The sequence below is a fragment of the Andrographis paniculata genome, unplaced genomic scaffold (assembly GCF_009805555.1).
Source record: "Andrographis paniculata isolate CXL003 unplaced genomic scaffold, ASM980555v1 Contig37END, whole genome shotgun sequence".
NCBI lineage: Eukaryota > Viridiplantae > Streptophyta > Magnoliopsida > Lamiales > Acanthaceae > Andrographis > Andrographis paniculata.
In genome coordinates this window covers 6,822,866-6,846,472 of record NW_026137570.1, presented here as the reverse complement: position 1 = coordinate 6,846,472, position 23,607 = coordinate 6,822,866, and the positions used below count along the sequence as shown (strand labels likewise).

Below are 23,607 nucleotides of genomic sequence, written 5' to 3'. Positions count from 1 at the left end.
AAATAAAATAAATATAAATTGTGTGTTTGTTTAGGGGTTTAGATTTTGAGTTATTAATAAAAATCTTGAATTGGAATAATTATATGTGTGATATACATATAAAAAAATATTTATATGACATTTTGAATGTAAAATTTATTATTATATAATATAAAAAATAAAAAATATATATTTAATTAAATATTTAAAAGAAAATAAAAATTGGATGAATAATAAATTTTGAAAGAATCTCGGAACAATCCCTCCCTTGTAACTTAAAAGGTGAAAGTATGGACAATTGTTGTAGTTTGAATTAAAAGGATTTGTATGTTTTTTTATAATAAATTATATTTTTGAAAAATATTTCCCTCAGTCCGATAACAAAGTATCTATTTTTTTTAGTAACTGTATTATCTACATAGTATTACAAATATCCTTACAATTTACAATATACTTTTATATCACACATACTAACACATACTAATAAGGTTATTTTAATCATTTCTATTTTATTTCAACTACATCCAAATATAATAGTAAAATATTTTTAAAACCGTGAAAAAACAAATGACTATTTAGTTATGGGACGAAGGGAATATTATTTTCAAAAACCAAAAAAAAATTGATTGTAATTTATATTTTTTATATTTATATTTAATAATAATAATAATAAGTTTGTTGTTTTAATATTTTTAGTTAGAATAATTTTTTATAAATATTATAAAAAATATAATATACAAATATATTAACACACTATATATAATATATATACATTTTATATACATTACAAAAAATCAACAATTAAATATAAAATATTATTTTTTATATTAGCAACACAATTTTTATATAACTAGATCATTTAAAAAATATATTCATCTAAAAACCACAAAAATAAACACCCCAATATGATTTATGTACTCGAATGTCGTCAATATTAATAAAAAATACACATCCACATAATATAAGTAATATATTTCCCGTCTCTATTCAAAATGCTATCTTTACTATTTTAGTATAATCTATTCAAAATATTTTTTTTTCTAAAATACACTTAATATTTACTTAAATTATAAATATATTAATTGATGTATATATAAACATAAATAAAAAAAGACAAAATGTCAAAACATATGCTAATAAATAAAATATTTTATTTTTAATAAATTACAAAATTATTCTATTTATCACTCTAAGTACATGAGAATGAAAGTTGAGTGTGAGTAGTCATTTCATTTTTTGGTAGGTTCAAACATTCTACAATATTTTTAAAATAAAAAAGATTAATTATACTTAATTTTTATCTCACATTTTTATCTCATCATATTATTCTAATAAAAAAATAAAATATATATTTTTTCTCTCAATCGTATCATTTAATTTTTAAATTATTTTATTTAATAGTACTATCCACCTATGCCCAAAGCAAATGTTGCATTTTATTTAAAACGGAGAAATTAATATGGAGTTAGTAGTATAATTTAGTCTTTTCAAAAATATATAGTAATTTCTTTTTTATATATTATCATTATAATTTTTTACAGCTTTTATGTATATATATATTAAAAAAATAAATAAAATTCAAACACAGGATATTGTCTAGTATAAATATATAGTTCTCCGTCCCCTGCGTGTCGTGGTTGAGACGGGAAATCCGATAACGCCGCACAGCACAAATCCTGGAGGGACCAAATCTGACGCACCTGCCCTGTCCTGCCCCGCCCCGTTGTTTCCCTCGATCCATCGGAGCCCCTCTCCTCACTCAGATCCCCAATCCTTTGGATTTCATCGCATTCCATCCACGAATCTATCTGCTTTTGATTCCTGTGACGGACGGGGCCAGGCGTGACTTCAGGGGTGGATTGGATTCTGACATGGTTTAAGGATTTTGATTGTAATGAGGTCGAAGAAAAAGTCTCGCTCCTCCTCCAGAAGCTCTCGCTCTAGCCGCATGACGATCGCAGGCGAGTTCTTTTAGTTTCATTTTTGTTGATTTTGCAGATCCGAAGGAATAAACGAAGTTTGTTTGATTGTTGTTGTGCACTGTGAATCTGTGTTTTTTAATTGCGCATTGAGCGTCAGAAATATGTGTTTGTTTTTTAGGTTTTCTTGTGGATTGGATAGCCAGGGAAAAACTATATATATATATGTATATTGTGGTTACTGAGGTTGATAGTAATTGGTAGTTTATTCTTGTTGAGTTATTTAACTTCTGGGCTTGCTTATTGAGCTTTGTTTGTTTGTTTTGAACACTTTTATTGTGATCAAGAGGATCGCTGCTTCTGTTAAGTTAGTTTGTAATTATCTGCGCTCATTTAAAGCTGTTGGAGTTGTCTTCGCGTTCTTTAAAAGGAGACAATTAAGATTTTTGAATTGATTTGGTAAAGTTATTGGTAAATTGAAAGATGCCGCTGTTAAATCCGTTCAAATCTGTCTTGATTTTTTGCTTGCTAATTGTTCTACCAAGAAGATGAAGGAATCTGATGTCTCCAGTTGCAACAGTCTCTTCTTTAGAATAGAATAAATATAGATGGGCAAAGATCGATCACAGTAGAAAACTCTGCTATTTAAATGTTAGAATTCGAATGAATTAGGTGGAGTATCCCAATTACCGGGAACAAGTATCCATAAATAATTTTTAACTTGTGGGTTGTAAAAATATGTTAAATGGCATATAACTATGTTTTGCTTAAATTCGGTAGCTCCACAGGCTCAGTTTCGAGGCGAAGGTCTATATCTTTTTGCAGTGTTCATTAATGCTCAGTGTCTGTTGATATGGGATTTTTGTTTCTTGTTTGTTCTGGTGGTGGAGGTCGATATCTTTTTGTAGTGTTCATTAATGTTGAAATCAGGCTTCGTAGATCCTTGCTACATGATTTATTCTATCATAGCTTCTGTTCATGAATCTTGTTGGGTGGGTGTGTTTGTGCGATTTGAGTTTTGAATAGTTGTTTGATGTAATATAACTATGTGTCAATGTGATGTTTTAAATGTGAAATTAAGTTTTAGTCTAATATAATATATTAAAATAGGTGTTTAATTTGATGTTATTGAGGGATTTTTTTTTTAAAGAATAGTAAAAACCCTAAAAACGCCTACAACCAATCACATCCACAATGTTCCCTGTAAATGACATATTTCTATATTTGCAGAACTTCGCACAAAGCATCAACAAGAATTAGAGAATCTGACCCTGACCTCACAACCATTCAAGACACTAAAACTTTTTACTTTTGCAACTGTCCAATATCTTACACGTTCAATTGCGTATATTTTATCGCATGGCTGGCTCAAGTTGTTGAGTGCCATTGTTGGGATTGCTGGAGTACTGCTTGTGACGGTTGATGGTTTTCATAATCAGGTAATAATTTTATTTTATTTTATTTTTATAGTTTTCAAGTTCTGGCAAAAGAACAAAGTCAGAATAATGATTCCTTTCACACTTTCTTCTGTTGCTCTTTTTTCAATTGAATCTCAACAAGCTTGACCTGTGGAGTCTGGTTCAATTCTTCCATAAATCTATTTGTTATTTACCAGTAAAACACATGTTGATGCATTCCATGCATCTTAATTTCAAATGCAGCATGTCGAGGAAGTTCTAAGATATGCCCAGTATGGACTATGGTGGATAACGCTTGGTGTTGCATCTTCAATTGGACTAGGTAAGGCAAATCAAATTGATGAGCATACCAGTTTTACCTTTGTCATTTTCTACTATGAAAATACTATTTGGCGACAAGGTTATCATTAATAACTTCAACTATCATGTTTCCTTTTTATTATTGTAGTTGTTTGTTTTCTCAAATTGTTTTTTGATTTGAATCCAAATATGTATTGGTTAAGTCATTGATCTGAGAATTGGCATTATACAAGAATTTGAAAGGACACAACATTTAAGGGCACTTAAGATGTGCTGTCCATTGTTAAGTCATAGAAGCGGATTTTTGGGCCTTTTACACAATTGCTTTAGTATAAGACACGGTCAGCTTTTAATTGTCATGTTCAGTGTGCACCAATTGACGAGAATTTATCATTTATCTATCCGTTAAATATGCATGAAATAATCTATCGTAATAACCAATTTAAACAAATGGACTTTTCAAAAGTATGGCGGTTTTTTGCGCACTATCTTTAATGTTTCATTATCTGAATTTATTTTCCTGTTATGCTTCTGAACAGGGTCTGGATTGCACACTTTCGTTCTATACCTGGGACCTCATATTGCATTCTTTACTATAAAAGCAGTGCAATGTGGTCGTGTAGACCTGAAAAGTGCTCTATACGATACAATACAATTAAAAAGAAGTCCGTCTTGGCTTGACAAGGGCTGTGCTGAATTTGGGCCGCCATTGTTTGAACCCTCTCAGGGTGTTCGCATTCCCCTTAGTAGCATATTACCTTATGTTCAGTTAGAAGCTGTATTGTGGGGTATCGGGACTGCACTTGGCGAACTTCCTCCTTATTTTATTTCAAGGGCAGGTATGTAGCAATTATCGGTATTTACTTTTCTGTCTGAATTCACCATTGGGATATGATGAAAATTTCCATCATGGTGGAGGTATGGAAAAGAAGGCCTCTCACGTTAAAAAGAACGCCTAAAACATCTAATGGAAGTAGTATTGATATGTCAACTTCAGAAGTGTCAACTCATACTTATAATTCTGTTTTCGATCTACTGCCTGGTGGCTTGTTTTTTTATGATGAACTTATCATTTAATGGTCACTGAACATCAAGGCTTTCTTTTATTCTCGCTAAATGACGAGCCTTTCCTAAAAAAACTAAAGTTTATGCTGATAGGAGATGCATAATTTTATACTCATATCTTATATGCATTTACTTGAGGTCACTAAACCAGCATGTGAAACACTTCTCGATGAATAGGTGATGGTGGGGATTTGGACTTGGCACCTCTTCTTACTTTCATACCATGTTTTAAAATCCTCATCCATTAAAAGCTTAATTGCTACACATATTTCTTTTATTTTATCTTTTATAGTTACTTCAATGGTAGATCTATGCTGTTTGAAGTTTGAGTTGCAAGATTGATGTCATCAGGGAGTTACCTGGCCTGTTTTAACGTGGCAATGACTTTACATGATTCTTGTTCTTTGAACAGCAAGCTTATCTGGTGGCAAAATGAACGCCATGGAAGACTTAGATGCTTCCTCGGCAGAAGAGACTGGATTCATATCAGCTCGCTTAAATCAGATTAAGCTCTGGTTTCTGTCACGTGCACAATATCTGAATTTCTTCTCCATTCTACTTCTTGCATCGGTTAGCTCCTTACTTTATACACTTTTATGACTTGATTGCCACTGCTTGCAATTTGAAACTGCTATGAAATCTTTTTAGATCTTTTCTTGACTACAAATTGGACCAAAACAACTTTAGTCTCTTAAGAATGTCTTCATAGTTTAGTCCCCATAAATTAGCCAATTTTAATTCCAGTCACACATCCTAAAGTTGGTTTTAATAATAGGTCGAATTTTGGTCATTTAGTTCTGTATATTTTAGGCTGGATAGGTGGAAATAAATGTTATCTGATACTGCACAATATTAGTACCTAATATGGAATTGCCATTTCGCTTATTAATCTAAACAATTCCAAAGATTATAGATCCAGAATTACGAAAAGTTGTATTATTACAACCAACTTTCTATTGGAATTAAATAGGAAGGAACACTCGTTAAACTAAAAGTGCAAGTTTGTTTCTTAAGTATTGTCCTAGTGTTATTTATTATTATTATTTTTTTCACCAAATTTTAACGCAGTTATTATAGCCCAACTGGGATCTCATCTTCATATGGGGAAAATTTACAGGTACCTAATCCTTTATTCGATCTTGCTGGAATAATGTGCGGGCAATTTGGAATTCCATTTTGGGAGTTCTTTCTAGCAACTATGATCGGCAAAGCACTAATCAAGACTCACATACAGGTTTGTTACATGCTCAATCATTGTTTGGATTTGACATAATTATTTACACCAATTTTTCCAAACATTGCTCAAACTGGCCATATGCATACATGCATGGAATATTCTCTAACTAAGCGTTAATAATCTGCAGACGGTGTTCATAATTTCGGTGTGCAACAATCAACTTCTTCACTGGATTGAAAACGAACTCATTTGGGTTCTTGGATTTATCCCGGGATTTAACTCTATCTTACCCAACCTTATTTCCAAGCTTCATGCACTAAGAAACAAGTACATGACCACAAAACCCAATGCCCCGGTGGATCTTAAGGTATGGTATTTACCCAATACGTTTATTTAGGAAGCAATTGCTCTAGTTTTTGTGTGCTTATACTCAAAATCTAAATTAGAAGTTTAATTTCAAAGTACTTTCATAAATGTGGCATTTTAATAATTCCAAAAAAAAAAATCTGAGTTCATATATAATTTCTATTTTAAGTGGCAATTGTAACTTTGATTTGAAAATATAATTTTTCTAAATGATGTTGTGATGATTTGCTTAGGGTGTTAATGAAAGATTAGGGTTTGTTCTTCCAATATTTTTTTCGAGACACAATTCCCAATATATATACTATACTATATTTTATCGTCTCACAGAAAATCAACATTCAATATAAAATATTATTTTTTATATTACTTACATAATTTTCTATATCTCATATAAAAAAATATACATCAAACCAAAACACTAAACAAACAAACCCTAAGCTATTTAACTAAATATACATACATTGAGTTTGTTTGTTTAGGGTTTTAGTTTGAGGTATTTTTAACGTTGTGAGATATAGACAGTATGGGTAATATAAAAAATACTAAATATTATGTTGATTATTGACACATTTTTGTAAGAAAGTAAAATATATATTGGGAATCGTATTCAGAAAATTATGATGGGCAAACAAACCATTAAAAATTTAAGAATCCCCCAATGCCCTTGTTGAAAATCATTATTATTAATTTTAAGTGTGTTTGTTTGGGGGTTTATATTTGTGTTTTGAATAGTAAAAGTTTTAAATTCAAATAGTTGTTAGATGCTATGTAAATTGGTGTTGGTGTTGACGTGAGATTTTGAATGTAAATAATATAAAAAAAAAAAATGAAAGTTTGATTTGATGTTTTTCGAAAAAAAAAATAGTGAATAGTAAAAAAATTTTTTAAAAAATCCCAAATAAACACAATAAGTGGTCAGAAGCAAAATTTGGTATATATAAATGCCTCCAACTGTTAGTTTAGCAAAGCACAAAAGTGCATTTTCTTGGGCTCTTTACAAACACTGTCATAGTCTTCCCGAATTCATGGTGCATTTGTCTTTCTTAGGTAAAAAAGTGGGATTTCTCGGTGGCATTCATTTGGAACACCATAGTTTGGATCATGTTGATGAACTTTTTCGTCAAGATTGTCAATGCAACCGCGCAACAACAACTAAAGAAACAGCAGGATCATGAGATTGCTTTGTTGAAGAATAAAGCGTCGAAGGGATCTGACGAATCTGATACCTCTTCCAGGTGAACTTGCTCCTCCCTTATTCTTAGTTTAGATTATCTTTTAGATATTATTACTGCTAGTAAAAAAAAAAAAAAAAAAAAAATTGAAAACTTTAAATTGGAAAAATGAAAAAGGGTAAGAATTCTTGAGTAGCAAATGCATTTGCAAGTGCCCATTTGAAAAGGTGTACAGAAGATAGAACTGAAGAAACCATGGGATTATATTATTATTATTATTGGGCAATTATGCATTTTTTGCTGCAGTTGGAATTTATTTATGAGACTTTTATTTTTATTTATTTATTTTGAATTTACCTAATTAGTTGATGTTTGGTGTCATTTGATTTCATAATAGGTTTTTATTTATTTGTTTTGATAATTTTGTGGTGAAATAGTTTGATCAATAGGGTGTGTTTGTTTTTGAAATAATTTGAAGGAATTTTTTTTTTTATTTTTTTTATTTTTTTTATTTTTTTTTAATGTGAGGTATAGGGATTTGTGTAAGTAATATAAAAATAATGAAAGTGTTTACGTAGTAATTTTGTTTGGGAAAACATGTGAGATAAAAGAACACACCCTAATAAATGAAGCCGACTTTGGTTTTATATTTGTATTTTGTGCTCAAATGGCGGATTGATGTGATGTTTTGTGAGATTTATAGTTACAAGAGTATTGTATAGTAAGAAAATTGAAAAGAAATCTTGAATTAAAATGTAGCTAATAATTAGGTGAGATCTTCATTCTAATGGGGATTAATAATGGAATCCAAAACTATGTGTCTTGTTGTATAAATTACATAATAATCCTAGTGTTTTATTTATTTTGTAAATTTTTTTTATGTTAAATTAAAATACGTACAAAATATATTTAGTTCAAAGCTGATGTTTAGTGGTAGATATTTACCTAATTATGTAAGTTTTATTTTTTAAAATAAATAAATAATCTTTAGTTTTATAGATTTTTTTTTTATAAAAATTAAATAATAGTTCGTCTTTAAAAATTATTAAATAAATAGTTGATATATTATTTATTTATTTATTTATTTTATTAAAAAATATTATTTAAGAATTTTATTCTTTTTATTCATATAAATATAATTAGATGTGTGTCGGACGAATAGAGTATTTTGTACATATTTTAATTTAACACAAAGTATTTTATGTAATAAATAAAATACAAAGTATTTAAGTATGGGTATTATATAATTTATCCGTGTTTTTGTTGGATTAATGTTATATTGGTTGAGCTGTGTATATATTTTGGGTTTGTTTGTTTATTGTTTTGATTTAAATTTTTTATTTTTTTTATTGTGGAGCATAAAAAGTTATATTGAAAATATAAAAAATAATATTTTATGTTAAATATTATGTATACTTAGTATTGAATATGTGAACTATGGCTTTGTTTGATTTTCGCAATAAACCAAAAATAATATTATTCACTGATCAGGATTTTTTCATAAAAATATAATACTATATATTTTGTAAAAATATTATGCTTGTTTGTTTAATGTTTATTTTGAAATATTCTTTTTTATGTGAATTATCAAAATTATTCTAAGAGTGTGTTTGTTTGGGGGATTGAATTTTAAATACACTATTTATCCCATTTTTTTCTTTAAAAATATCAAATCAAATATCTATTTTTTATTTTTTATATTATACTAAAAATTAATTTTACATTCAAAATATCACATCAACAGCTATTTATTTTTACTATTCAAATCCCAACTCAAAATTCAAATCTCCAAACAAACACATCCTATTAATCGAATTGTTGACTTTTTATGAGATAATAAAATACATGTACTTCTGTCTTATAACAAGTACTTCCTTCGTTGTCCAAATGTGTGCTCATTTAATCGGACACAGATTTTAATAAAATTGAGTAATAATTGTTATTTTTTTTTATAGTAAAAAGTAAAAATATAATAATTTTTTATTTAAAAAGAAAACAATAATATTTTTTAATGACAATCTAAAAACGAAAGTAACCATAAATTTGAATGGCTAGAGAAAAAACGAACAAACTCTTTTATGTATGCCTATGTTAATTTTGAAATCATGTCTTAATCGGATAAAATTTTCTGTGGAACTTTATATCATTTAAAACACATAAGGTGTGTTATTTTGATGTTTTATTTTCATTTTTAATTTAAATTTTAAACGGTTGTTTGTATATAAAATTGAGTAATATATATATTTTTTTGGTGTATTGTGTAATTTTAATTTTTTAGTAGATGATATATAATTTTATATTTTAAAAAGTTGTATGTAATTTTATTTTTTTTGAAAAATAATGTATAATTTTATTTTTTAAAAGTGATATAATTTTAGTTTTTGGAAAGTAATATAATTTTATTTTTTAAAAAAATAATTCATAATTTTATTTTCTAAATTGATATATAATTTTACTGTTGAAAAGTAATATAAATTATATGTGTATGAATCTAATGTAAAAATAAATTAAAGTTGGGGTGTAATTTATAAATATGAAAAAATATATAAAATAATAAAAAAGAGGAATATATAAGGAATATACTTTTTAGAGTAAAAATTGAAGTTTACTATTAGAGTAAAATTACTGTAGATCAACTGTCGTAGCAACTGCAAAAATAGAGTGGAGGGTTGGAGATAACCTAAAAGATTATATCAATATCTATTTAAAGAACGATTATCAAAATATTCAACTTTACAGACAAACACAATCTATATGATTTTTTTAGAATTTTATTATTAGTATTAATTTTTTTTAACAATATATTCTTTCCGTCCCTTTTGAAAAAAGATTTATAATAAATTAAGTAATAACAATATTTTATTGGTTAGTGGAAGCGTGTAAATATATAATTATTTTTTTCTAACATATAAAATAGATACTTTATAAAATGGTAAAAAATGTACTTTGAATTGAGATTAAGAGGTATAAAAAGTTTATAAAAATAAGTACTTTATTCGACCCAATTCAAATTATCATTTTTGCTATTTTTGTCTGTCCCACTAAAAAAAGTAGTATTATTTTTTTATTTGAAAAAACTATATATACATTAATACAAAAATAACTTAATTTTTTTTAATTGTAAACATATCATTATATATATAATTATTTTATATATAAAGTCAAAACACAAAAATATTAAAATTTCTTATACATTTTCACTAATTAATAAAATGCTACTCCATCATAATTTAATTGACATATTTTTCTTTTTTTTTTTTTCAATCCAATAACAATTGACATATTTTTATTTTTGGTGAAAATTACTAAATTAAAATATATTAAAAAAATATAAATCAACTTAATTAACTAAAAATACTATTATACAATATCATACCACTCAAAATCCATTTATTTCTATAGTTCCTCAAAAAAATAAATATTTTGATCTCTTTAAAAACTTTGAATCTTTTATAAAATTAGTTTGTATTAACTATAAATAAATTAAAGTTGTTGATGTAATTTTTCAACAAAAATAAAGTAAAATTCAAAGATATAGAAAATATCCTTAAACTTGATTAATTAGTGCCTGAGATTAGGAATCTCTAAACACTGTATGGTACAGAAAATAAACTGGAAATAAAAGACTGAAATTTAAAGTGGTGATCCCCAAATCTGACTTTGCTTTGTTGAAGTTGATTGAAGATGTCTTGCCAAATGATGATCCAAATCCTTAAATATTCTTTGAAGAAAACGTTCAGAATTGTCGTCTGGTCAGTTACCATAACCGTTGTTAACCGCCCCAAAAGTTCTCTTCTATTGACACGTGTGTCAACCGTTCTACTACGTCCGACCTTCAAAAAACCGTTCGCCAGTTGCAACTTCCTCTAACCGCCCCAGAACTGCTCTCTCACCCGACCTGCACATGCTACTTCACTTGGTCCGAACTTCGTATCACGTCCTGACCTCAATGCCCGACCTGCTTCTTCGCCCGACATCATTTGGGCCGACCTCCGCATCAGCCGCCCTCCGTCTTTGACCGACTTTAATTGGTCCGACCATGGACCAACCAAATGTGGTCCCGACCACGGACCAACCGACCGGCTCTATTTGCCTTATCTCTTTAGAAGGACAGACTGTCCTCTGGACAGACCTCCGCATCTGTCCGTACCTCTTCCTTGCCCGACCTTTCTCTTGACAAACCTTCGCGTCTGCCCGACTTCGTCTTTCACCCGATCTACGGTTTACCCGACTTGGGTACACCTTTTTTCAGACTCCGCCCGACCTTTATTCCTTCCCGATCCTTGCATCTGTCCGATTGCACCCTACTTCTGGGTCATTTAACTTATATCCAGACCCGTCCAGAATCCCACTGCCATTATTTTTATTATTATTATTTTTTGTGTTTAACAATAAGCCTCCTCCTCAAGACTCCTAAACATCACTTTCAGTGATGTTTTAGGAGTTTGCAGGTCAGCATCTGAGGCTACATCAGCCTCAGATCCGACCTCCATCTTCTGAGGCTACGTTGGACCCGACCTCCATTTATCGCGGACTGGTGGTGGTCTGCACATTGATCGATCTTGCACTAACATTGCTTCAGCATCTCCCCCCTGACGGAAGTCATAATTATTTTCTGTAAAAAAGGATTCTAACCTTCCTGCCGTGGATGCTAAACTGGCCAGATCTTGAAAGTCGTGGGCTGTCAGGGCCTCGCGAAGTCTGGTATGCATGTTCCTGACCACCAAATTGGTCATTTCGCTTTCATTGATCATCGTAGGACATCGTCCCTTCATCAATCGCATCCTCTCTATGAATTGGTAGCCGGTCTCTTCCGGCATCTGCGTGATCTCCAGAAGGTCTATCAGTGAGACTGTCGGCAGAGGATTAAAGAACCTTGCATGAAAATCTGCCTCTAAATCTTCCCAAGTTTGCAACTGTCCAGGCGGCAGACTGGCATACCAAGAAAAAGCTGTTCTTGTGAGCGACAACCCAAACAATTGTAACTTGTGAAACGGATTGTTGCCTACTTCTCCTAATTGAGCCGTGAAGCGACCCACATGCTCAATGGTAGAGGCTCCGTCTTCTCCCGAAAAAGAATAGAAGTCTGGTGGCCTATAATTTCTCGGGAGAGGATGATCGTTAATGATCCTTTCTGGAAATGGCCTATGGTAAACCGGCCTGTTCACCGTTTGCGGATTCATTCCGAAATGCACCCGCAGAACTTGAGCAATATCCTCCGGATCTACTCTGGGTGGAATATGGTCGAACACTGGAATGTGATCGTGAGTCTGACCTCCCAATCTTTCTTCTCTGGAGAAGGCTGGTTCGGCTGGGATGGGATTATGAGTCTGTCCCTTGGGTGGAATATGGTCGAACACTGGAATGTGATCGTGAGTCTGACCTCCCAATCTTTCTTCTCTGGAGAAGGCTGGTTCGGCTGGGATGGGATTATGAGTCTGTCCCTCCAACCTTTCTTCTCTAGAGAAGGCTGGTTCGGTTGGAATGGGATTATGAGTCTGTCCTCCTAATCTCTCATTCGGCTGGGTATTATCAACCCTCGGTCCCAAAGGAACATTATCTGGGAAAGTTAGAGGAATCTTCCCCATATCTGTTCGGTTGAAAGTTGTGACGCTTGGAAACGTACTGTCAACGTACGTTGGCCCTGCAAACGTTGATCTTGGAAAAATCGCCTGAAAACGAGCAGGTGACACGGCTGGAAGCATGTTTGGATACAGGGTGAATCTGGAGAATGCCTGATCCACCATGTTCTGTATTAGATTTTGTTGTTCACGCAACATGTTCATTTGTTGCTCATGCAACATGTTCTGCATAACCAAAGTTTGCTGGTTGTTCATTTGTTGAACATAAGACAACCAATCGGTAGATGGTGGGGGAATCTCCCCTGGATTTGGCATGACTGGTGGTGAAACATTCTCTCCCACCGGTGCTGATGATGATTGAGATTGTGTGCCTGCCATATTGATTTTTTTGATGATTCGGCCGGATCTAAGACGTATGAAATTATCGCCGGAATTGGAATGAGCAATTTTGTCTTGCTCCCACTGTGGTCGCCAATTTGTTGATGTAATTTTTCAACAAAAATAAAGTAAAATTCAAAGATATAGAAAATATCCTTAAACTTGATTAATTAGTGCCTGAGATTAGGAATCTCTAAACACTGTATGGTACAGAAAATAAACTGGAAATAAAAGACTGAAATTTAAAGTGGTGATCCCCAAATCTGACTTTGCTTTGTTGAAGTTGATTGAAGATGCCTTGCCAAATGATGATCCAAATCCTTAAATATTCTTTGAAGAAAACGTTCAGAACCGTCGTCTGGTCAGTTACCATAACCGTTGTTAACCGCCCCAAAAGTTCTCTTCTATTGACACGTGTGTCAACCGTTCTACTACGTCCGACCTTCAAAAAACCGTTCGCCAGTTGCAACTTCCTCTAACCGCCCCAGAACTGCTCTCTCACCCGACCTGCACATGCTACTTCACTTGGTCCGAACTTCGTATCACGTCCTGACCTCAATGCCCGACCTGCTTCTTCGCCCGACATCATTTGGGCCGACCTCCGCATCAGCCGCCCTCCGTCTTTGACCGACTTTAATTGGTCCGACCATGGACCAACCAAATGTGGTCCCGACCACGGACCAACCGACCGGCTCTATTTGCCTTATCTCTTTAGAAGGACAGACTGTCCTCTGGACAGACCTCCGCATCTGTCCGTACCTCTTCCTTGCCCGACCTTTCTCTTGACAAACCTTCGCGTCTGCCCGACTTCGTCTTTCACCCGATCTACGGTTTACCCGACTTGGGTACACCTTTTTTCAGACTCCGCCCGACCTTTATTCCTTCCCGATCCTTGCATCTGTCCGATTGCACCCTACTTCTGGGTCATTTAACTTATATCCAGACCCGTCCAGAATCCCACTGCCATTATTTTTATTATTATTATTGTTTGTGCTTAACAAAAGTATTTTTTAAATTTACTTATATTATAGAAAATTTTATTTTCTACAAAATAATATTTATGTTGCATATATTTTTTTATTGTGATATTATTTTTAAAATATTTAAATACATATTCTAATTTTTTAATCATATATATTAAATTTATTTTTAAAACTATCAATATCATTAATTATATAAAAAATAATAAAATATATAATCTACTATTATTAATTAATTAAAAAATATTATTTTAAATATCATATCATTAATAAAAAATGTGATCGCATAAAATATTATTTTTAAATCTATTATAAATCTTCAAATAATCTTTTGCATAGTAGACATAGAGTATTAAAATATATATAATACTTATCACTTTTTTTATTTTACATGATTTGTCTATATTTTCTATTTTCGTTAATTTCATATAATTTATTATTTTTTAAAATATAATTATCCATTTTAATCGTATTTTAAAATTTAAAATTTATATTTTTTTAATTATAATTAAACAATTTATTTATTTTAATTTTAATTTATAATTATTTTTATTAATAAATTTTCTAATTATCTACTCATTATATTTTAAATAAATTTTTGTATCTATACTAATAGTGGTATTTTTTAATTATACTTTAGCAATTCATTAACAACAAATACATATAGGATGTGTTTGTTTGAGTTTTAGATTTTGATTTGAGATTTGAATAATAAAAATTTTGAATTTGAATAGTTGTATGATGTGATATAAATAGGTGTTGACATGATATTTTAAATGTAAAATTAATTTTTTAGTATAATATAAAATATAAAAATAGGTATTTAATTTCATATTTTTTAAACACATCCGTACATTTTGCAGAGACAGAAATACAGTTTAGCTTTTGACCGTGGGCCCCACTCCACGTCACCACCAAAACGAGCAAATAATTATTAATTAAATAATACTATAACTAACATTTTACGTGGGACCCACTTCCTTCTGGGCAGCTCCGTGACCGTGACCGTGACTGTAGCTGATTTCCTCTCCCTACTTATCCGCCGTTGAAATTTCGACGGCTTAGATTCACTCCACGTGGCCAAGACCACCGCCAAACTCCATTTGCCAGCTCGGATTTCATTTAATTGCACCCTGCCACGTTGGCTTTCCATCGTACGGCGGAAATTTCTCCCGGCAATCCGCCGACGAAATCTGAGCCGTCAAAGTAGGGCCCACGTGTAAGAAAGGGACATTTTGTAATTACAACTGAGTCCCCACCACAAATCAGTAACCTTAATTATTGCGCTCCAAATAATTTATTACTATTATTATTTAAACAATAAATAATTAATAATATATTAATAAAAATAATTATTGTATAATAAAAATAATTATAGATTATTAATTTGATTAATAATACATAAATTATAAATTTAAAAATTTAAAATAAAATTAAAATATATAATAATTATTTTTTAAAAAAAATAACAAAATAAGCCGCACATAAAAATAAAAAATGAACGTGATAAATAAATAGTAGAGAATAAGGAAATTATAATAATAAGAAATAAGAATTTCGGAAATAAATGTAAGGGTAAAATAGACATTTCACTCTGTCACCCATATTTCCCAGTGATCGACAAGCCTGCTTTTCTGCAGGCTACAGATGCAACCGTCTAGAGCCGGTCACCTACTCAGATAGCTTGATGTTTTTAGCTAGGGGTAACCGACAGTTGTCTGTAGCATTCTTTTTGAGAGTAGTGCTTTTCTTTAATATGATACAGGATACTGCCATGTTGGCAGCTGGGAAATGTGAGCCGTTGGATGATGATTGGGACGGACGGCTGAGATTCGTTCGTGTGACAAAGCAACCGCATCTGAGGTTTCCACGAGGGCTGCTGTAGATGTGAAATACCCCAACAGATAGATGAGATTGAGGCGAAAGGGTCACTTGTAGAGAGAGAGAGAGAAGAGAGAGAAGGGGAAAGAGGTTGCTGGAGAAGCTTTCCAATTTGAGGAAACAGAGGACGGATTTTGCGAAGGATCGTTGAAGAAATTGTTGTTTGATTCGCCTGAGTATGTGGTGATTTTTTTATTTTGATTTTGGTGTTGATTTGGGGAGCGGATGAATTAGATGAGATATGGAATTGAATATCTGCATCTGATTGGAGGCGTCGGCGATGGAGAGGAATCGGGAAGGAAGGAGGACGAGTATTTTGGGATCGAATGGATTGAACAGACGGAGACACAGAACGAACAGTTACAGAGATTCTCCAGGTAGGTTCGAGATTTTGATTTGTGTGTGTGTGTGCAGATCTGGTTTTGTTGGTTGGATCCTCTTTTCAGTTACGCTTCTGGTGTTTTGTTGGTTGGTTTCTGTGTTGCAGATGAAGATGGAGGACTGGAGCTGCACGAATCAGTACGGCCGAGGGACAGAGTGAAGAAGGATCGAGATCGAGATCGGGAGCGGGAGCGCGAGAGAGACAGAGACAGAGACAGAGACAGAGATAGAGATAGAGATAGAGAGAGAGACAGGGAGAGGGAGAGAGAGAGAGAAAGAGATCTCAGAGACAGGTCTAGGAATAAGAGGAGGAGAGCTGAGAGATTGATGAGCAGCGGCGGAGGCGAGACTTCCGAAGAGAGTATGAACGACGAGGAGTATGATGAAGACGAAGAAACCGCCGCCGTTGCCGGAGTCAGGGCGTTGCCGGCGACTATGGCTTCCAATTCCGACAACCACCACTACCAGAACCACAACGGAAGTCTGACTCAACAGCACAATAAAAACAGTACTAACACCATTTCTAGCAATAATCACCATCTTCAACATCGGAAAACCTTCCCCCCTGTTTCTTCTACTTTTCCTAAGGCTGGTTACAAAGCAGGCTCCGTTTGGAAATCCGGCGATGAAATCATCACTGTTCCTGTTCCGAGAAGAGCTCGTTCCGGTAAGAACACAAAAATAACTAATCTCCTTTCGTTGATTGTATATATTGAGTTTTCTCACGATTTTTTTGGTTGCAGCATCTACAAAGAGGGCGTACGATTGGAATTCAAACGGCGGTAACACCGCCGGCGTTGCTGAGCAAGTTCTCCGGCGAGCGGAGAGTTCCCCGGCGAGACAAGGCCATGGTTGCTCGACGTCAGGGCGGTCTCCATCGCCGGCGGCTCCAATGTCTCCCTCTTCTTCCAATGCTTTCTTTAAAAAGAAACTTGTTAGTGTTTGAGATCCTTCAATTTTCTCGGCTGACGGTCATCAGATCTCGAGGCCTTTGACGTTTCTTTGTTGATCTTGGCTTTTATGCCGCAGAAGTCTTCCGGTGGGTGCAATGGTGTGCCGAAGGTGAAGCCTCCCAAGACATCGTCATCATCATCATCCAAGCAGAATACCGGGAATCCTGAAGAGCTGGAGATCGAAATTGCTGAGGTCTTGTACGGTATGATGACTCAATCACAAAATAAAGATGATCCGAGTCTGCTGCCAAAGTCCAGTCCCCTTGAAGCCGTCGGTATGTTCTTGCTTGCTTGTTTTGGTCTGATATATCTTTGGTTGAAGTTCTGAGAATGATCCGTTGTCGGTTTAATCTTACTTTGCAGCGCCGAAGAGGAAGAGGCCCAGGAAAATCCCAGAGATTTCTTGTAGCTATGATGTTAGGAATAATCCAGTTTCTGCCATACAAGAGATGGATCAGAATCCGAAGAGCGAAATTTCATCTCCTAGTTTGGAGAAATCCTCAGATGCAAACGGGGTTGAAACAAGGGGCAATTCAGTTATTTCACAAGGACAGCCGGAGGTCGGCGCGGAAATGAAGCCGGGTGCTGAAGAACTAAAGGAAATAGAATCTCAGACAGTTGGGATTGAGGATGCGATAATGTGAGTAAACAAGATATGGTGTCGAGAATATCTAGTTGGATCGAAATTGGTAAGGATGTTGTTGGAAGTGCTAATACTGGGGTTATGTTTTCTTCTTTTCGAATTCAGGACCGCAACCGTTTCCGAGGCAGAAGTTGTGAGGGAACAAAAATTGGAAATAGATCTGATGGTGAGTGATGAGTATTAGTATATCGGAAGTTTCAAAAGTTTTGGTATCGAAATACAGTGTTGTATCAATTGAATTATTTCAAACCTGTTTCAGGCTCCGCCTCCTCAAGCAAGATCATCGCCAGAAAGGGGCGAGTCCATGATTCGTACAAGTGATCAAAACACGTCTCCACCGCAACTCGACACTGTATGTTTGCTGGCTGAATTTGTGTGACTTTATTTTCTTTAATACATATTGGCAATGGTTTTTTTATTTTATTCACCGGAACCGTCTAGGAGATGAAACGTGTGGTGTCTGAACATAAAGAAGGCGAGGAGGAGAGTTCGAAGGACCCGGTAGTAAATGCGGCAGTTGAAGTAAGTAACAGTAAAGCTACAAGTGAAGAAGAATCTGAGCCAAAGAAGGAAATTGAGAACAAGGGCCTACAGTTTGATTTGGAAGAGGTCGATAGAAACGGGAGCGCTGGAGTTAATGCTACCGATGGCAACACAAAGCCTCAGCAGCAGGAAATACCACGTAAATCGAGCAGAGGAGAGCCACAGATCGAGAAATCCGGTATAGTTTGGCTATGGATATCGATTTTTGCAGTGGGGAATATAATTTTTCGATTCGATTTGTTGCTTTATTGTTGTGGATCTTAAAGTTGTGTGAGCCAGATTCTTCCTTTTGTGTTGTTTTGCAGGCCACCAGTCTAAAGGCTCTTTACCTTTGCCTGTTCCTGTGGCTAATTGGCTCGGCAGCCTTTCCCCATTGGGGTACGAACACGCCATCTCATCCGGAAAATGCTTTGGTCGAATCCGACCCTTTTTATCTATTGTTAATCTCTTTTGCTGTTTTGCGTAGATATGTGGGGCCGTTGCCCGGAGTTTTGTCTATGGATGGCAGCACAGTTGCGCCGGCGCCTATTCAGGTAGTTCTTGATTTCGAAAAATATGTATCGGAACTTCTTCGATCTTCGATCTGACTATGGAAGTGTAAGTTTGTGCAGCCGATGTTTTCGCAACCCCGGCCGAAAAGATGCTCGACGCACTGCTACATAGCTTCGAATATACACTGCATTCAGCAGGTCATGAAAATGAATCCTTTCTGGCAAGCAGCAACCGGCAATCATGGCGTCGTCGCACCTTCCGATCTGCTTGGACATGTCGCCGGTCGATCATCATCATCTTCATTGGGTCTTAGCAATCCACAAGACAAGATTCATACTCAAAGCAGTAACAGTCGCTCCGAGAAGGACAAAGGAAGTAGCTTTGATTCTGCTCCGAAAAAGCAGCCGCAGCCGCAGCCGCAGCCGCAAATTGTAATGCAGCCGACTAATTTGCTGGTACACTTCGCCGTTACGGTTTTTTCATTTTCGTATAGAGTGAATCGTGGCTTGAGTTTTCCGTTTCTGTCGAACAGGGGCCGACTTTTTTACTCCCTTTGAACCAGCAACAGCAGGCTGCCATCAAATCCGCTTCGACAACAAGTGGTACAGCTGCGTCAAACCCTTCACCCGCCACCACCGGCGCAAATTCAAGCTTCAACTACCCGAACATGGCTACCGGCGAGACGACGCAGTACGTGGTCTTACCGAATAATGCATACCCTTTCCCCATCCCGGCGATCACCGCGCCGCCTCCTAACTACCGGGGAACTCCGGGGCAGGCGATGCCATTCTTCAACGGGCCATTTTATTCGTCGCCGATGATTCAGACGTCGGAGCTCCGGCAACATCACGTATCCTCCGCTCGATCGGCTCAACAGCAACAACCCAATGGGAGTCTCCCCAGCAGTTCCCAGAAACACAAGCCGCCGCAAAACGGTGGGACCGGAAGCGTGAACTTGTCGAACTTCCAGAGCCAGAAGTCGGGTGGCGGATGTGACGAAGTTCCGGCGACTGATGGCAAAGGTTCCCGGCCTGTGACGGCGAATATTTACGGCCAGAACATCCCGGTGTCGATCTTCCCGCAGAACTTCGCCTTCGTGGCTCAACCAGGCGGCGCCGCCGCTGCCGCCCCCGCCGGTGGAAGTGGTAATCAAAGCGAGAAACTGCCGCAGCTATCTCTGCCTCACAACGGCTTCGCGCTGTCGTTCGGTCCGGCTAATGGTTCTAATTCTGGTCCGGGAATCGACATGGCGTCGATTGCACAGAATCATGCCGTCTTTCAGAGCTTACCGCAGGAAGCTACGCAGCAGAACATCCAGTCAATGGCCGCCGCCCCGAAAAAGAATTTGCGGATGTCCGAAGAGGATAAGGATAAGGCCAGCGGCGACGATGAAAGAAAATCTTCGGTCGGGCAATCTATTGCATTCAGTAGATCGGAAATGGGCAACGCTACGTCGTCTTCCGTTCTAGCCCACAACGTAGTCGAGAGCTCCGTACGACCGACGAACGGGCAGATTCCCGGTCTTCTTCAAGTAAAACAGCCCCTGCAGCAGCAACAGTTGTCGAAAGCAACCTCCGGGGCCTCCGCCATGGCTGCCAAGTTCCCGCAAGCTCTCTCCGGTTTCCCTCAAAACCTCAACGGCAACGGCAGCCCAGCGCAGTCCCCCCAGTGGAAAAGCTCGACAAGGACGGCGCCATCCCAAGCTTCGTCGAACTTGAATCTCAAAGCGTTCTCTCATCATCAGCAGCCGCAGTCCCGGCCTCCCCAGACGATGCAAGCTCAAATCTCGTTTGGCGTAAATCAGAAACCGGTAGCACAGGCTAAGAGCTCGACGCCGTCTCCGGGAGCTGGCGGGAGCCCAAGAGCGGCGACATCAGATCAGCAGGTGAAGAAGTCTTCATCGATTCTCGGCAACCCTCTCGCCGGTCCGTCCTCTGGAAAGCCGACGACAATGCAGCAGACACAGCTGTTCTTCTCGAATCCATATTCCCAACCGCCGTTGAGTACGGCTCCTCCCGCTTCTTCCCCGAGCAGTTTCTACATGCAGCCGCAGCGAAAATTGCCGGGGACGGCGACTGGGTCGGGGCCAGTTCCCGACCACCGCCACCAGTCTCCCCAGCAGCCACCAACTTCGACCGCCGGGGTTTTATCGACAGGAAACGGAATCACGAACGATCCGGCTAAAGCATTGGCGGCTGCCACCGTTACCGTGAAGAGCGGCGGCGGTAATGCGCCGACTCCACAGGGCATTGTTCAAGCTGCTCAATTTGCTGCGGCGGCGCAGTCCACCGGAGCGATCGGCTTCGCCTACCCTCACCCTGTTCCGGCTAAACCGGCCGAGCAGAAACAGCCTGCCGGTTAATGGTCTGTATTTTCTGAGCCCTTATTGTCATTTTCTGATATCGAACATTGCTGACGATCTTATTTATGCAGCAACTAGCGGCGGAGGAACAAACGAAGTTTTTGATCGTGCCGGCAATGTGGTCGATGGAAGGGAATTGGTAATTGCTAGCTTCGATCTCGCCGGCCCCTGCCGGCGCGATTGAATGCGGGAAGCCGAGCCGAGACGAACAAGAAGGTAGAGGAGACTAAGGGAGACAAAGGAAGAAATTGGGAAGAAAGAAAAAGACAAGGTGAGAGGCTTTTTCTTCCTTTGTCTATGATCAATTAGAGCTCGCTCTTCTTTGCTGTGTTTTATGATTTGGTTTTGATTTTGGTAGAAGGAAAAAGCACATAAGAAATCTACAATCATCACAAAACGTTCTCTTCCGGAGATATTTTATTTAGATTTTTATATATATACACATATATTTATACACACACATACACATACACGTGTTTGTGTGTGTTGTAAATGTGTTTGGCACATTGAAGATGATGATGCACCTCCCCCCCTTTTGGTTGGTTCATCATTGATTCTTTTATTTTTAATTTTTTGGTTTTAATATCGTTTTTTGGTCCCCAAATCCAATTTGCTTTGGTGCCCTTTGTTTTTTCTTGACACACTCATACATATGTGTGTATGTATATAATATAGATATAGATAGTGTATGGATGCGTGTAGTGTGACAGGTGATGAATAAGAAGGAAAGAGGAGAAAGGAAAGTGGCGGAAATCTTGGTAGTATATAGTAGATGAATTTTGTCCAGAATTTATCCACTTCATACTTAAAAATAGTAATAATAATAATAAAACACTAATAGTATAAGTGTGTAAAATGTAATGTTACTAGAATATTGAACTAGATAATTATATATATAAAAATATTTGTAATGTATAGTGGGTATATATCGAAAAAAAAAATGTACGTTTTGTATTTAGATAATAAAAAATACAAAATTTATACTTATAAGTGGTCAGAGGGGGTATGTTTTTATTTGGGTGTATCGTGTAATATAAAAGTAATAATATTTATGTAATATAAGATAAATTGGAAGAGGATTTATTATATTATATAAATAATATAATTATTTAAAAAATAATAACTTTGTTTGTTTCATTTTTTTATGGTACGAAAGGACTTTTTTTTTTTTTTTTTCTTTATCGAAAAAATATTCTGTATTTTTTTAATGTAAAAAAGAAAAAGAAAAAAAAAGCCATACAATAAGAGTAATTATTACTAGTATGTTAATTATGGTTGGTTGAGTAAGGTTCAGGTCAGGTCTGTCTTGTCTGTTCTTTTTATTTGTCTCTATCCTAATTTGCAGTATTTTAATGTTTGTGGTCCAATTATTATTTTTATTATTTTAATTTTGGGGGTAGCTTCTAGAAGGAAACCCATACATACAAAACAAGTGTATACATAGATGGTGGACATTTTGATTTTTGTGCGGTGGTGGTCATTGTGGATTATTAAAATAAAATATTAGTAAATTTTTTGGATAAGGTTATGTTTATTTGTTTTTTTTTGGGATGCACTAACTGTCCATTTTTACATTATTATTGGGTAGCGACATTATATATATTAATTAATTATTTGCAGGATAATTTAATTTAATAAATGGGCGTTACTATTATTAGGAATTGAATTATTTATTATTAATAATTATAAATATTCCGTTATGGAATACAGACCAGGTCCATCCCCCTTTTTATGCCCACGTGGGCAACTATCAAGTATCCTTGGGCAATTTATTTATTTATTATTTATTAATAGTTTAGTTTACCTTAGTTTAATATTTTATTATTAAGCTGTCAGAAAAAATATTACTTATAAAAATATTATATTCTCTCCGTCCAATCGAATTGTCTTATTTTTTTTTTATTTTCGTTCTTTCATAATAATTATTTTATTTTTTTATTTAGTAATCATGGTCTCTATTTTATAATAAAATTATTCATATTTTTTTAAACTATCCATAATTATTATTTTAATTTA

At 35.3% G+C, this 23,607-nt stretch overlaps 2 protein-coding genes across 6 annotated transcripts; both read left to right on the top strand.

Annotated features, from left to right (window-relative positions):
* Positions 1–1,594: 1,594 nt before the first annotated feature.
* On the top strand, positions 1,595–7,549 carry LOC127250343 (vacuole membrane protein KMS1). The gene is made up of 8 exons (XM_051273576.1): positions 1,595–1,940; positions 3,129–3,337; positions 3,560–3,638; positions 4,156–4,455; positions 5,094–5,251; positions 5,799–5,915; positions 6,046–6,225; positions 7,272–7,549. Exons 1-8 carry the CDS (start codon positions 1,874–1,876, stop codon positions 7,461–7,463), a joined length of 1,302 nt encoding a protein of 433 aa, XP_051129533.1. The 5' UTR covers positions 1,595–1,873; the 3' UTR covers positions 7,464–7,549.
* Positions 7,550–16,233: 8,684 nt separating this feature from the next.
* On the top strand, positions 16,234–22,193 carry LOC127250670 (protein TIME FOR COFFEE-like). Of its 5 annotated transcripts, none has more exons than XM_051274052.1 (14): positions 16,234–16,393; positions 16,489–16,594; positions 16,705–17,265; positions 17,342–17,532; positions 17,628–17,826; positions 17,915–18,191; positions 18,300–18,360; positions 18,454–18,546; positions 18,636–18,915; positions 19,043–19,115; positions 19,204–19,270; positions 19,340–19,684; positions 19,762–21,593; positions 21,663–22,193. In XM_051274052.1, exons 2-13 carry the CDS (start codon positions 16,498–16,500, stop codon positions 21,589–21,591), a joined length of 4,074 nt encoding a protein of 1,357 aa, XP_051130009.1. In that variant the 5' UTR covers positions 16,234–16,393; positions 16,489–16,497; the 3' UTR covers positions 21,592–21,593; positions 21,663–22,193. The 5 variants fall into 5 exon arrangements, with proteins under 5 accessions (XP_051130009.1, XP_051130014.1, XP_051130015.1 ...); XM_051274057.1 differs by having other exon boundaries at positions 16,234–16,594; positions 16,705–17,106; positions 17,203–17,265; XM_051274058.1 differs by having other exon boundaries at positions 16,234–16,594; positions 17,631–17,826; positions 19,349–19,684.
* The last annotated feature ends 1,414 nt before the right edge of the window (positions 22,194–23,607 follow it).